General features: G+C 42.5%; 2 protein-coding genes and 1 non-coding gene across 4 annotated transcripts in view; all 3 read left to right on the top strand.

Annotated features, from left to right (window-relative positions):
• The first annotated feature begins 300 nt into the window (after window positions 1-300).
• BAG2 (BAG cochaperone 2) lies at window positions 301-13734 on the top strand. The gene is made up of 3 exons (XM_053600949.1): window positions 301-735; window positions 10686-10795; window positions 12303-13734. The coding sequence occupies exons 1-3, from the start codon at window positions 623-625 to the stop codon at window positions 12713-12715; spliced, it is 636 nt and encodes a 211-aa protein (XP_053456924.1). The 5' UTR covers window positions 301-622; the 3' UTR covers window positions 12716-13734.
• PRIM2 (DNA primase subunit 2) overlaps window positions 618-14685 on the top strand; it is a 460188-nt gene continuing 446120 nt past the window's right edge. For both annotated transcript variants that reach the window (XM_053600944.1, XM_053600947.1), the window contains exon 1: window positions 618-735. The gene's annotated coding sequence lies outside the window, so the exon portion shown is untranslated. The remainder of the gene's footprint in view (window positions 736-14685) is intronic.
• Window positions 11987-12196, top strand: LOC128594964 (small nucleolar RNA U3). The gene has a single exon (XR_008382669.1). It is a non-coding gene; the product is annotated as a small nucleolar RNA U3 (small nucleolar RNA).

Raw genomic sequence — 14685 nt, 5'->3', positions numbered from 1 at the left:
AGCTGCACTTTCTCAAGGGCACTTGCAGGCCCTCTGCTTCGCAGGGACCTCTTCTCCCCACATCAAAGGACTCTTAGGTCGTTCTGGCTTTGATCTGTGGGTGCGGGGAGAAGCGGAACGAAGCCGTCGGGAGCCGCACACCCTCCGTTGGAGGCCGGCTCCGGGGAGTGGGTTACTGCGGGGGGCGGGGCGGGGCTTCGCGGGGCGGGGCGGGGCCGGGCGTGTCTCGCGGATCTCAGCGCGGGCATCGGGTTCTTCCCGGTCCGGGAGCCGCAGGGTCCGTGTGGGGTCCTCCTCGTCCTGCTACCGCCCCTCGCGCTGTGTCACAGGCTTTGACGACTCAGGCTCCGGGCCCGGCTGGCCCGTCCGGCCCGTCTTCGGGTCCCCGCGGCCAGCAAGCCGGCTCCCGGGCACCAGGCCCCGCGCCCCAGAACCCCGCGCCTGTCCTTGTTTGGCCACGCGGCCGCGGCGCAGTCGGCGCGTCCTCCCGGGCCGCCCCGCGGGCGTCAGAGGGAGGGCGGGCGCTCCGCGCGGTGACGGCGACGCCTGCAGCCCCAAGCGCTCCACTCGCTGCCGCCGGAGAGGCCGGTGACCTCTTTGCCGCCCCGCCTCGGAGGCTTAGATGGCTCAGGCGAAGATCAACGCCAAAGCCAACGAGGGGCGCTTCTGCCGCTCCTCCTCCATGGCCGACCGCTCCAGCCGCCTGCTGGAGAGCCTGGACCAGCTGGAGCTCAGGTGAGCGGCAGGCGGGCGGCGGGAGGTCGGCGGGCTGCGGACGGGCGGGCGGGAGGTCGGAGGGCGGGAAGTCGGCGGACAGCGGGCTGCGGACGGGCGGGCGGCGCCGGGAGCGTGGTCGGTGCGCTCTGAGGTGGGTGGACGGGGGGCCGTTGTTTCTTGGTGGGCGTCTCTCCTAATACTGGAGGAACGGCGCTGGATCTAAGCCTTGTGAGCGCCTTACCGGAGACCACGTTCTTGCCATCGCACCTGGGCGTTTGAGAGCGGACTAAGGTCGGAGAAGGGAAAAGTTACGGAGACATTACTTGAGGTTAAGGACTCTGGCACTCAGGGCCTTCAGAAGTTCTAGAACCTTCTGGTGGTCCCAGATGTCACAATCTTTTACTGCTACGCGTTTTTAAGAAAGGCGGCAGTTTGCCGTGGCCCTGGATGTGAAGTGCTTTCTTGCTCTAAAACTACTCGTTGCAGAAGAGGAAGGAAAAAATCCAGGAACTCAGCTGACAGCAAAGATTAGAGAGGAGTCTGCGGGGGATGAGTGGGGCCGGGCGTGAGCGGGGGGCCGTGGTGAGTGATGAGTGGGGCCGGGGGTGAGCGGGGGGCCGTAGCGGGGTGAGTGTCTCCCCGGCCCAGCCGCGTCCGTTAGCCCCGCAGCACCAGCCCGCCGTGCACCGCCTCGCAGACGACACTGCTGGCCCTGGAAGTGCCAGGCTCCGGCCGGAAAGCGTGGAAAGACAGTCACAGTTTTTCCCTTGTATGTGCTTAAGATTTTATTAAGTAGTTAATACACTAGTAGGCTTGTATAGAATTGCTAAATAATTTGTAACGAATTTCGGAAGGACCCTTCTCTTTTAACAGTGTCTGGAACGTTTTATGCACTTCCCTAAACGTGTATGTCTTTAACGTTACTGTGTCAACTTTGCCTTCAGGTGTAGTTAAATGAAATCTTACGAAGGCATCCACAATTCCCTCGAACTATACACGGGATTTTATTCCATAGTTTTCGACAGGTTCTGGATGAGCAGTCCGAGTAAACCAGAAAGTGCACGGCATGTGTCTTTATCTCCCTCATTAATGTACCAAAACATGGAGAAGTGTCTGTTTGCCAAAAAATTACGTTAATAGCCACAGTATCCCTTAGCAAGTGTATTATTATTACTGTTGGGAAGAAAGAGCCAGAAAGTGAGATATTTTTCACCCATAACAGTTCCGTGCATGGCATCAGAGAAACCTCAGTCCTAAACCAGCTTCTGTGGTTTCTCTTGAGAATGAGATATAGGAAGAGAGAAAACAGTGTTTCTTCGTGGATTTTCACAAAACTAGCAAACCGTATCCATTCACCTCCCAGAAAAAAGTGGAGTGAGCGAAAGGAGAGATGAGTGGCCTCAGCTGCTTAAACTCCATCTAACTGAGAATACTGCTTTTTATGTAGCAGCCTAAGGAGTAACTCACGGGCGTCCTGGACACATCTCTCCAGGTCTTTGGAACTTTGAGAGCATGTTCTCAGTCATCTCAGTCTTTTCCCCCAGTGAAAAGAGTTTTTTCTTAAAGGATGAGGAGGCGATTACCCCTCCTTCCTTCAAGCCGAGTCATTGTCCTCAAACTTTTGAATTAATGCCTCACACGTGGTAGGTGCAAAACAGTCAAATGCTGCTCTTCAAAAGAAAGCTTGGGGTTTCTGTGTTATTCTATCTAATGCTTGCTTTGTGTGAAATGAATTCTGATTGCTGTACATAAGTGATTGAATTGCAACCTGCTTAATTAACACTTGAGCTGAGGAGGAAAGTCTGATTAATATGTGTCTAACTTCATTTCAAGGACTTTTCCAGTAATTCTAGACTTTTAAAGTATTTCTTCTTTTAAAAATACTAACACTAGCTATAAACTAAGGAAGCATTTCAGAAGGTAAGCAAAAATGGAGAAAAATGTTAATCCTGATTTTATTAATGTTTTTTGAAACCACATGGGCAATGTCACAGCACTACGCTATTAAAAACTAGAATCATGCCTAGAAGGTAGAGTTTTAAAAGGAAACCCGAAACACATGTAATTTTACTCTAACAGTTAGATTTCATATTAAGTATGACTAATAAAGTAGCGTGGTGCTAGAGTAGTAGTTATTTACTGTATCCCCACCACGCCGGTTCTGTCAGTTGTTGAACTGAGAAGTTCTATGTGAAACTGAAAACAAGATACTACCAAATGCTTGATCTGGAGTATGAACTGGCCTACATGATGTTTAAAATGTTTGGCATCAGTTCTACAAAACTATTAAAAGGATTTCCATTTGTTTCTAATATATCGTCATCACTCGAGGCTTTCCTTTTTGATTGCATCTCATTTCCTTTATTGCTTCCTCCTAAAGGTGATTCTTTTTTCTCCTGGTTTTCATGAGCAGTTCTAAATGGAGTCTGAAGTTTGCATTTGGTAGTGGCTAATGTCACCTTGCTTATTCTTGTTACTTTTTAACAGTCACCGTCATTTGCAAATAATACATGTAAACAATTATTCATTTAATGATTACCGACTATATGCCAGGCCTCATGTCTTTGAGGAAGTTACTATTATCTCCATTCCACAAGTGGGAAATTGAGGCTTAGAAGCTTAAATGACTTGTCCAAAGTCACACAACTAAATAGTAGTAGGCTCCAAATTTGAGCATAGGAAACCTCAGTCTTTAGGTTCTAACACTGTATGCCTGAATTTTCTTAACTATGTCATATTCAAAGTATAGGAATGCTATATAGATATATGATTTTACTGAAAGAGATTGAAAATTCAATTTAAATTAGCCGTTAATTTAGCAAATATTGGCTGCCCACTGTGGGGCAGATACTAAGTGGCTCCTAGAAGGCTCAAGATGGTAATGAAGGTGTTTGGGCAGTGAATTTTGGAGACTAGTGAGTTTTAGAGTAATAGGGCTGGGAGATTGGCTGTCACACATTTCCCTAAAGTGATCACACAGTGGTTCCTTACCCCTTCCTGTCAGGCATTTGCTGTGGAAATGAAGTGTTGGGACAGGGGATACGGATCATTTTTCTGACTCACATTTCCTATTTCAGTGTGCCAGTGTTCCTGGAGTCACAAAACAAGATGACATTAGAGTTAATACTGGATAAGAGCCTGTAATTTAAGAGACTGCTTTTCATATACATTGTCATTGAACCTCATAGAACTCTTTGAGGTAGGAGGAGGGCATAATATCTCTACTGGAAATGAGGGAACTGAGTTCCAGAGAGATGAGGTGCCTGGCCTGGGGACATACTACTGATGAGTGGCTCTTAACACTGAAAACACCAGTCCCTTTTATTACACCCAAGGGTCATGATAGTAAGTGTAATTTAAAGTTTTGGTGGGGATTAAGGAAACTCTTCAATATTTCACACAGCCTAATATGTCTCATCTGATAGTACTTCTCTTGGCGGAGAGGAAGTGATTATTGTAGCATCCCTTTGATACAAGAGTATGGAGTCAGAGGAGGACTGAGTTTAAGAACCTGTTTTAGAAATTCTTTCAAATAGATCCATGATATGAACATTTACCACTTTTCCTCCTTTTTATTAAAGCACAAATTCTTATTAATTAATAAGCCTGTGTTCACAATGGTAAGTATGTAATACTACATGAAACTACTGTGTGCCAGCACTGAGTGTAGGCACGTTGTACATATTAACGCATGTATATCATTTTTTTAGTCAATGCTGTCAGTCACTGTGCTAAACTCTTTATCTGCTTTACTTCATTTACAACCACTATCCTTACTATCCCTATTTCATAGATGAGGAAATTGAGACTAAGAGAGTAAACTCCTCAAGGTCACACAGCTAGTAGGCACAGTGCTCATAGTTCCTACTGTATACACTATTTGCTGAGATCTATTTGCTGTATACTCTATTTGCTGAGAACAAATAGAGTATACAGTCTTGGTGAAACTGCCATTGTACTTGTAAATCTCCGACCAGTTTGTCCTTTTGCTATCTAGACTGCACAGGTCTGGAAGGTGCCTGAGATCTGGAGACTGGCTGACAGTGCACGCACTCCTGCTTTGTCCTCGTGAATATTCTGACTAAAATTTCTTTTTGACAAAACCTAGTTAGTTGTGATTTCATGCAGAGTTTTCCAGGAGCACAGCCCAGGCCAGTCTTGCTGTGCTGATAAGTTCTTTCCCAATTTGGACATGTAGCTCCTTCCAGGATCTGTTAGTAAAAACAGAACTTCTCTCTGACAGTAAAACAGCACTGTCAGATGAGATATTAAGAAACGTGAGATAAAGGGAGATGGTCTAGCATTTGTCTAACCAAAGTTCCAGAAGAACAGAATAGAATGAGAGACAGGGAATATTCAAAGATACAGTGACTAAGAAGTTTCTAGAACTAATGGAAAAATTGTAGACAAAAGATTTATATATGTGTTTAAGCGTAGCAATAACTGACAAACAGTACAAATATTACTTAAACTAAATAGAGATCTAGGCTTAGCTTTTTTTTTGAGACAGAGTCTCCTTTGTCACCATCGGTAGAGTGCTCTGGCGTCACAGCTCACAGCAACCTCTTAACTCTTGGGCTCAAGTGATTCTCATGCCTCAGCCTCCCAAGTAGCTGGGACTATAGGCGCCACCACAACACCACCTGGCTATTTTTATTTTTTGGTTGTAGCTGTCCTTGTTGTTTGGCAGGCCTGGGCTGGATTCAAACCCGCCAGCTCCAGTGTATGTGGCTGGCACCCTAGCTGCTGAGCTACAGGCACCAAGCCTACGTACACTGAGCTTTTTAAAAGAAAAAATTAAAACTAAAATGTAGTCCATACACTGAACAGAGGTACAGTGCCCTTGAAACAGGTACAGTTTCCCTTGAAACATTAATTGCCTTAAGGGAGAGGAAGGGGGAAGTTGTTAAGGAAACAGTTCCTGCCAAAGGGATTATAGGTTTTGAAAAAAGATCACTGGTAGAAAAGGACCAGGGAGAAAGAATGTTACAAGAAAGAGGACGTACAAATGGAAAGCCCATAGTACAAAAAAACCAAACAGAAAAAAAAACCCTGGAATCTTTACACTCACATTCTGAAGAATGACATTTTATCTTTACTATGAATTGAAAAAGCTATACATAAATATATATATATATTAAGTTCTATAAAAAATGAAATGTTGGCTGGGCACCCATAGCTCAGTGGTTAGAGTGCTGGCCCTAGGCACTGGGGCTGGCGGGTTCAAACCTGGCCGGGACCTGCTAAACAAAAAGTAAATACATAAATAAAAAATGAAATGTTTTGCACATGCAAAATAATTCCTTGGCAATTTCTATTATGTATAAAAAAGCCCTTTGGGGGATGAGGGAGGGGAAAAATAAAACCGAAAACACAAAACTTAGAAGTTCCATCTAATTTTATTTGGTCTCCTTTAATGACAGAATATCTTCTTATGATAGTTTATTCTATTTTCTTTTAGGAAGTTTCCCTTTAATCTATTTGCTTACAGCTTCATCAACTTACTGTTGTGAATCACTGTGGTAAATGAAACCCTCTTAAAAGGACAACAGCATTCAGTTCTCTTTATAGTCTTACAGTTGAACACAGTTGTTGAAAAATTAATCGCTTCTTTCAGCATCTTCTCATTTGCCAAACACATGATTCATCTGTGCCATTAATCTAAGTCCTAGAGTCATGTTTGTGTTTTTAGCATAAATATTTCATATTAGCGCTAACTCAATCTCTTTGATATGTTCTGGGCCCTAGTTGATCTGAGTTTGCTAATATAATTTCAAGTAAATGGTGAAAAGGTACCTGGAAGAGGGCCTGAGATTGCATTACTATAACTTCGTAGAACATTGTATTGGATGGTATTCTCTAGCCAAATTTGTCACATAAGCTTCTTAGCAGCTTTTTGTTTTTACTGGCTCTTAGAAACAAAGTTCAACACATATCTAATGTCCTGAAGAATAAAGCCATTCTGTGATTTTATAGCCTATCAGTGCTATTTTTGGTTGTAACAGGTGGGTGATGGAAGGGAAAAGCATATGTGTAGTTGGAATGAGGAAGGGGGATCCTTTTATGGAATCAATATGTGCAAAACCATTGGTAAGCTTGTGCCTTCTGTGCTTACAGTAATCAGGATTAGATCTTTCATGATCGTGTAATTTTTAGGACCATCCAAATAACTGGGGATGGGTCTGTCACTATTTCATTTGTAAAAGTTGGCAATTTAGTTATTGTAATCAATAATAAGAAAGTACCCTGGAAATGTAGCACTTTAAATATATAAGATTTTTTCCCTCTTGCTCTCATGATTGTACAACCTTGTTCAGTGACTGGGCATGTTGAGGTACATGTGTAGTGAGTGGGGGGTGTGGTTGGAGGACGTGGACAAAGCAGTAGTGCTTTGATAGGTTGATCAGGGCTTTATACTGAAAAACAGGAGCTTTTCTTTAAATTTGGGAAAAGTCAAAAATGCCCCCCATCATTGTCACTGCTTAATATAGTACTGGAGAACCTTAAAGAAAAAAAAAAATAAGAGGTGTCGGATTAGAAATGAAGAAATTAAAAACTGTTGTAGGTGATAGGGTCATCAAGAGCCTGACCATTAAAATGAGTGAAAATCAAAGTTGGCAGTTACAAGATGAACCTACAAAAACATAATTTCTCAAACCAGCAATAACAGATTAGAAGTGTAATAATATCCGCAAAGTATCCAGAATACTCAAGAGACCACAAGACTACTATGAAGATTACTTTAAAACTCTACCTATATAGGTCTAAAGCAGGTGTCTTTAAATTCACTGTCCCTCAGGGCCGGACTATAGTTTAAAAAAAAAACTATGAACAAATTCCTATACACACTGCACATGTCTTATTTTGAAGTAAAAAACAAAATGGGAACAAATAAAATTCACACCGCTTCATGTGGCCCGTGGGCCGCAGTTTGAGGATGCCTGGTCTAAAGTAATGAGACACATCCTGCCTGTGGAGGAATGGCAACAGGATAAAGATACCAAATTTTCCCAATTTGGGGGGAAAAATCCAATAAATTTACTCTAGAGTTTAATGGGGGTGGATGGGAGAAATGAAGGTCTATAAAGAGCTATAGGTTGGGCGGTGCCTGTGGCTCAAGTGAGCAGGGTGCCGGCCCCATATACCGAGGGCGGCGGGTTCAAACCCGGCCCCTGCCAAACTGCAACAAAAAATAGCCGGGCGTTGTGGCGGGCGCCTGTAGTCCCAGCTACTCGTGAGGCTGAGGCAGGAGAATCGCTTAAGCCCAGGAGTTGGAGGTTGCTATGAGCTGTGTGATGCCACGGCACTCTACCGAGGGCATTAAAGTGAAACTCTGTCTCTACAAAAAAAAAAAAAAAAAAAAAAAAAGAGCTATAGGTTATTGTTATTTTTTTTATTTTTATATATTTTTTGAGACAATCTCACTATGTTGCCATCAGTAGAGTACTGTGGTATCACGGCTCACGGCAACCTCCAACTCTTGGGATTAAGTGATTCTCTTGCCCGATCCTCCCAAGTATCTGGGACTATAGGTGCCCGCCACAACACCTGGCTATTTTTTTGTTGTCGTCATCATTTAGCAGGCCCGGGTTGGGCTCAAGCCCAGCTTAGGTGTATGTGGCCAGCACCCTACTCGCTGAGCTATGGGACACCGAGCCTAGGTTATCTTTAAAGAAGATAAAGGGCTACTTCATTAAGGCATAGTACAAGGCCATTGCTATTAAAAAAGGTATTGGTATACAAACTGTTATATGTAAATGTATGTAATAGCGATTTTAGAGGCAAATTTAATACATAAATCATTGAGGAAAATGGCTTACTATTTGGAGAAGAAGAAAACCATAGATATGTGGATGAATTCTAGGGAGAGATGTAAATAGGAGAAAGGTAAAACTATAAAGTTAACAGAAAAAATGCAGGAAAATATCTCATGACACAGGATGAGGAAGACCTGAAGTCAGATTTCAAAAGCATAAACCATAAGGCGCAACAAAGATTAATTTGATCACATCAAAATAAGGTTCTGTGTTCAGCGAAGGACATCCCAGACAAAGTCCATATATGAGAGGATGACAGACGGTTGCAGTGTCTGTAACAATAAGGAATTAATATTTTCTTTCTTTTTTTTTTTTTTTTTTTTGTAGAGACAGGGTCTCACTTTATGCCCCTCAGTAGAGTGCCGTGGCCTCACACAGCTCACAGCAACCTCCAACTCCTGGGCTTAAGCGATTCTCTTGCCTCAGCCTCCTGAGTAGCTGGGACTACAGGCGCCCGCCACAACGCCCGGCTATTTTTCGGTTGCAGTTTGGCCGGGGCTGGGTCTGAACCCACCACCCTCGGTATATGGGGCCGGCGCCTTACCGACTGAGCCACAGGCGCCGCCCAGGAATTAATATTTTGAATATGCAAATTAATAAAAGGATAGTAACTCCTGTTTAAACAAACAAAAAAAAGAAATAGGAAAAGTCTGTGAATAGGCTTAACAAGAATACAGAATTGTCCAAAATTTTTACTAATGAAAAATGCAAATATTCACTGAATCCCAACAATTAAAAAAAAAAAGAAAAATTAAAACTGACATATCAGTGTATCGGTGTACATCTGTTGGACGAGCAATAAAAAGAAATTTGGGGTGGCACCTGTGGCCTAGTAGGTAGGGCCCTGGCCCCATATACCTAGGGTGGCAAGTTCAAACCCAGCCCTGGCCAAACTGCAACAAGAAAATAGCCAGGCATTGTGGTGGGCGCCTGTAGTCCCAGGTACTTGGGAGGCTGAGGCAGGAGAATCCCTAAGCCCAAGAGCTAGAGGTTGCTGTGAGCTGTGACACCACAGCACTCTACCAAGGGCGATAATGTCTCAAAAAAGAAAATTGGAAGATGCCAAATATTGGCAGGGATGTGGGAGTGTCAGAGACTCCTTTGCTGTGGAGAGTGGACTGGTACAGCCATTCTGGAGAACAGTTGTATTCTGTCAGATTCAGGGTGCATCCATCCTGTGTGCTCACATATCCCTACGGAAGTTCTTACCCAGGTCTGTAAGTGGACATGTATTCATTCGAGTGTTATTTGTAATAATGAGAAGCTGATAGATGCGTGTCCATCTCTGGGAGAGAGGAGGGAAGGTCAGGTGGAGGGCACACAGGGAGTCTTATGCAGCCAAGCCCACCAAAACTGGGCCTATGTGCACATCTGATCAGATGTTTCCCAAAAAAAGCCAAAAAAACCTGACCCACACTTATCATAAATGCTTATATCACTTATCTCATCGACGGTGAGAGCCATTTCCAGTCGAGAACTGGTCTTTGATGCCCTTTTCAGGCGTTTATGGTAAGTGTGGGTCAGTTTTTTTTGGCTTTTTTTGGGAAACATCTGATCAGATGTGCACATAGTAATATAGCTGGGCCTTAATAAAGTAAGTGAAAAAACCCAGAATGAGATATAAATTTAAGAAACATAAACAAAACAGATTTTGTAAGAACAAACACAAATACATAAACCCTAAGTAGGATGATTACCTTATGGCAGGGAGGAAAATGGGAGTGAGGCAAAGTAGATTCAAAAAGGAATAGAACAATGAGAATTTTTAAAAAGTGTTCCTCATGGGCTTGGCGCCTGTGACTCAAGTGGCTAAACCACATACACCTCAGCTGGCAGGTTCGAATCCAGCCCGGCCCACCAAACAACAATGACGGCTGCAATCAAAAAATAGCCGGGCGTTGTGGCGGGCGCCTGTGGTCCCAGCTACTTGGGAGGCGGAGGCAGGAGACTCGCTTGAGCCCAGGAGTTGGAGGTTGCTGTGAGCTGTGATGCCACAGCACTCTACCCAGGGTGACAGCCTGAGGCTCTGTCTCAAAAAAAAAAAAAAAAAGTGTTCCTCATGATCCTTAAACTGGTTGGATTCAAGGAAGATGAAGAAAATTAACAGGAAGAACATCCTTCATGTAACAGCTGTTTTCCCAATTTCTGTAGGGTTGAAGCTTTGAGAGAAGCAGCAACTGCTGTTGAGCAAGAGAAGGAAATCCTCCTGGAGATGATCCACAGTATCCAGAACAGCCAGGACATGAGGCAGATCAGCGACGGTGAGAGCCATTTCTAGTCGAGAACTGGTCTTTGATGCCCTTTTCAGGCGTTTATGATAAGTGTGGGTCAGTTTTTTTTGGCTTGGAGTACGGGTGTACTCTGCACTTCAGCATTTAACATGAGCCACAGAGAACAGCTGCAGCTGTCAGTTCATTACAACCGCCTTCCCAGAGATCCTCCTCGCTCCCTACCCCCAGGCATGGCTGGAGCGGAGATAGGAAAAGGCCTGCAAGCTCCAGAAGAGCCAGCCCCAAGTAGTAAGGCCCTGCATGTTACTTCAGGTTCACAATCCTGACTTCAGTCTTCAGTTCTTTACAAGTTACTGGAGTGCAAGAGATTCAAAAGAAAAAAACCAAAACCAAAAAAACAGAAGGGGAAGCTGAGGGAGTGAAAGGAGAGAAGGCAAAAGAAGATGGATTGAGGTATAACATAAAGAGAGGAAAAGGAGAAAATGCAGAGAAAACGAGGTAAATGATGGAACCAATAAAACCCGTTAATGTAAAAATGTGCTCTCATTTTCACAGGAAGAGCATGACTAATCACTCTCTTTCACTGGCACTGGACTCCCTAATAGGGCAACTTTGGTGCTCCACCGGACAAGCTAGTAGGCCAGGCAGCCGGTGAGAGAAGTGAGCAGTCTTAATTCCAGACCAAAACTGCTACACAGCCACAGCAGTCATCATCTAGTCTGTTTCTTCACCATCCTGGCCAAAGATCAATGAATTAGGAAGTAAGTTAGAGAAAAGGACCAGCAGGAAATTGCTGACTTGGTCCATGTAAGTAGCCGTATATTGACAGAATTACTTTTATCATCGCCTCCTTGTGCTTGCCGAGACTTAGACCAGTGGCCTGCTTAAATCTATATGACGGAGGTGAAGTCAGTGCCTAATTTTGTGGTTGTCTTATCTTCTGCTATCAAGGCTACGTTTATCTCAGCCAAATTTGGGGACAGCGTATCCTGATAAAAACACGTGTCTTTTATGAAGAGATCTGATTTCTGTAGCCTCTGCCTAGCACAAACCCTATGCTTACTGCTCACTCTGTTACGAATTGATCGCCGTCCCAAATGCACACCTGCCCACACTTGAGTGGATGTAATGACTCGAGCAGTCAGCTGGTATCCCATTTATAAAGATTTTCAGGGATAGGTATTCTGCCACTCTTCTCTATAATCAAATACACTTCATCTTAAGACTATACTTTCAGGGATCATTTCTATAGTTTGTTACTAGAGAAGCCTCTCTGAATGTGCAGCGCACCGAAAACCACGAGGAGGAAGTGTAGCGTTTTCTCCTGAGCGTGAAGTTGGCTCTTGGTGTTGCGTTGCTAATACACCTTCATCAGCTAATCTGATATGCTACAGTTCTGGCTTTTACCTGTGAAAATTTTGTAGCAGAGGTAATAACAGAAAATAATAATTTATCCACAAATGATTGCTTTAGTGTTCTTGACTTAGGTTAGTTTATATCTCATACTGATGGATATTTCAAAACCTTTTATGTTTAGGAGAAAGAGAAGAATTAAATCTGACTGCAAACCGTTTGATGGGACGAACTCTCACTGTTGAAGTTTCAGTAGAAACAATTAGAAACCCCCAGCAGCAAGAATCCCTAAAGCATGCCACGAGGATTATCGATGAGGTGGTCAGTAAGTTTCTGGATGATGTGGGAAATGCCAAGAGTCATTTAAAGTCACTCTACAGTGCGTGTTCGTCTGAGGTGCCATCCGGGCCAGTGGATCAGAAGTTTCAGTCCATAGTAATTGGATGTGCTCTTGAAGACCAGAAGAAAATTAAAAGAAGATTAGAGACTCTACTTAGAAATATTGAAAACTCCGATAAGGCCATCAAGCTATTAGAGCACTCTAAAGGAGCTGGTTCCAAAACTCTGCAACAAAATGCCGAAAGCAGATTTAATTAGTGTTCAAACCCACGAGCACTTAACAAATAATGATGTAGAAATGATAAGTGATAAGTAGTTCCTTACGTTGGGCATAACCATTTGTTTGATACTGACAGTTGTTTCAAATGAGGAAAATATTCCATCCAGTGTCATCAGTTTTGTGAATAACAAAACTAGAAATATTTTAATTATCTAAACTTTTTAGATTGAATTCTTGTCTTGTACTAGGATCCAGCACATTTTATATACTTTACTATTCTGTGGATGAATACATAGTATATGAGGAAAAATAAGTGCTCAGCGAGGGCAGAAGGGCCCCTGCTCTTTCTTGGTCTTACCTTTGGTTTGGAAACAATTTCACCCGGGGGCATTTAAGTTGACTAGGAACACCTTACCTTAAACAGCACGTATACTCACTGTCCACATTGTGTTAACAAAACACTGTGCTTAGAGGGATGAAGGAAATCACAAAACAACATCATAGGGTTTTCTCTCTGTTCTCATTCAGCAGTCACTTCAAACTTCAAAGATTTATGCATCTCATATGAATGTGTTTTTGACATACATGACATAAAATGTAAGAAAATCACTTATAATTTTACCACTGTGAACAATTATATATCTGCTTCATCTTTTCTCAAATGCATTCTCTGAAATTTCAGTATTGTAACTTGCCTTTTTTAAGTTAAACACTGCTATAAAGTCTGCTAGTCAACTTAATAAGCTCTACTTTGTGTAATTACATCATAGTTTATGTATCCATTCTCTCACTGGATGTTCGGGGGTGTTGTCAAATTGTTGCTATTACTGCAACATATTTATGTATATTGGGTTTTTCTCCTTTTTTTGTTTTTGTTTTTCTTTCTATAAGTTCCCAGCAGTGGGCTTATTGAGTCAAAGGGTATATATACATTTTCATGGCCTTATACATATTTCTAAATGTTTTTGTATAAAAGTTAGATTAGCTTTTACTTTCGTCATGAATTATAGCTACTTCACTGAAACCTTAACAGCATTGAGCATTAAATTTTATCTAACATTAGATATAAAACCTTAGTTTGTATTTTATTTACTAAAAAGGTTGACTAGTATATTGGTATTTCTTTTATCTATGCTGATGAAACCATAGAACGGTTAATCTGTTCAACGTTAACGAGTGCTGTTGCTGCACAAGAAGCTCAAACGACTTCCCCAAATACTATTTTGAAGTGAGTATGTCCAATGCAATTTTTATTAGAATATAGGTACTCTTTACACTGAAAAACAAAATCGAGATCCAGATTGCTTTTATATACAGCTCAATGCAAACAATATTGAGCTTCATTTTCTGTACCAAAGTGCCAAGTGAGTATCTATTTATAAAAAGCAATTACAATCTAAGACTATTCATGGTTACTTCCTTTGCAAGCCCCAACTCTGTCTCATTTAAATCTTTGGATTTCATGACAAATGTTAATTCTATCTGTGGCAAAGCCTCTTGGTTTGTTAGACTGATTTGCTGTCATCAGGCTCACTGTCAGATGACAGCTTTCTGAGTCATCTTTTTTTATTAACCAGATATCTGAAAATTACAAAATGGACAATCAAGTTTTCCTTAGGTTCTCAAGTATCACCAGCATTTATAATTCCCTTCCATTCTGGAAAATACCACATACACCCCCTTGCCGTCCATTCCTCGCCAACCCAGGACTTTTCCTATTACAGTTATTCTGCCTTTGCATTCTTGGCATTGTTCCTTTCCCATTTTTTTGCAATGGACTTATTGGAGGCCATTCACTTTTTATCCCAGACTTGAAATGCTGTGATCCACCATCTCCAAGCTCCTTGGGGTTCCTGGTCTGCAGTGTCTTCAGCCCTCTATATCAAGGTTGGGCCACATCCAAGGGGCAGGGAACTTCATGTGTTGCTCTATCTATTTTTTTTTTTTTATTTATAAGAATGGGAGTATAATTTATTTTCAAGTGATGAATTTCCCAAGAGTCACGTTT

The sequence above is a fragment of the Nycticebus coucang genome, chromosome 9 (genome assembly GCF_027406575.1).
Source record: "Nycticebus coucang isolate mNycCou1 chromosome 9, mNycCou1.pri, whole genome shotgun sequence".
In the NCBI taxonomy this organism is placed as follows: Eukaryota; Metazoa; Chordata; class Mammalia; order Primates; family Lorisidae; genus Nycticebus; species Nycticebus coucang.
Note: the sequence above shows the minus strand (reverse complement) of the source record. Positions and strands in the feature narration are given on the sequence as shown.

Excerpts from the sequence above, each read along its gene's own strand:
- BAG2 (XM_053600949.1), top strand. The coding sequence starts at position 623 with ATGGCTCAGGCGAAGATCAACGCCAAAGCCAACGAGGGGCGCTTCTGC. Across the intron at positions 736-10,685 it reads CTGGACCAGCTGGAGCTCAG|GGTTGAAGCTTTGAGAGAAG; the intron begins GTGAGCGGCAGG and ends CAATTTCTGTAG. Across the intron at positions 10,796-12,302 it reads CATGAGGCAGATCAGCGACG|GAGAAAGAGAAGAATTAAAT; the intron begins GTGAGAGCCATT and ends TTTTATGTTTAG.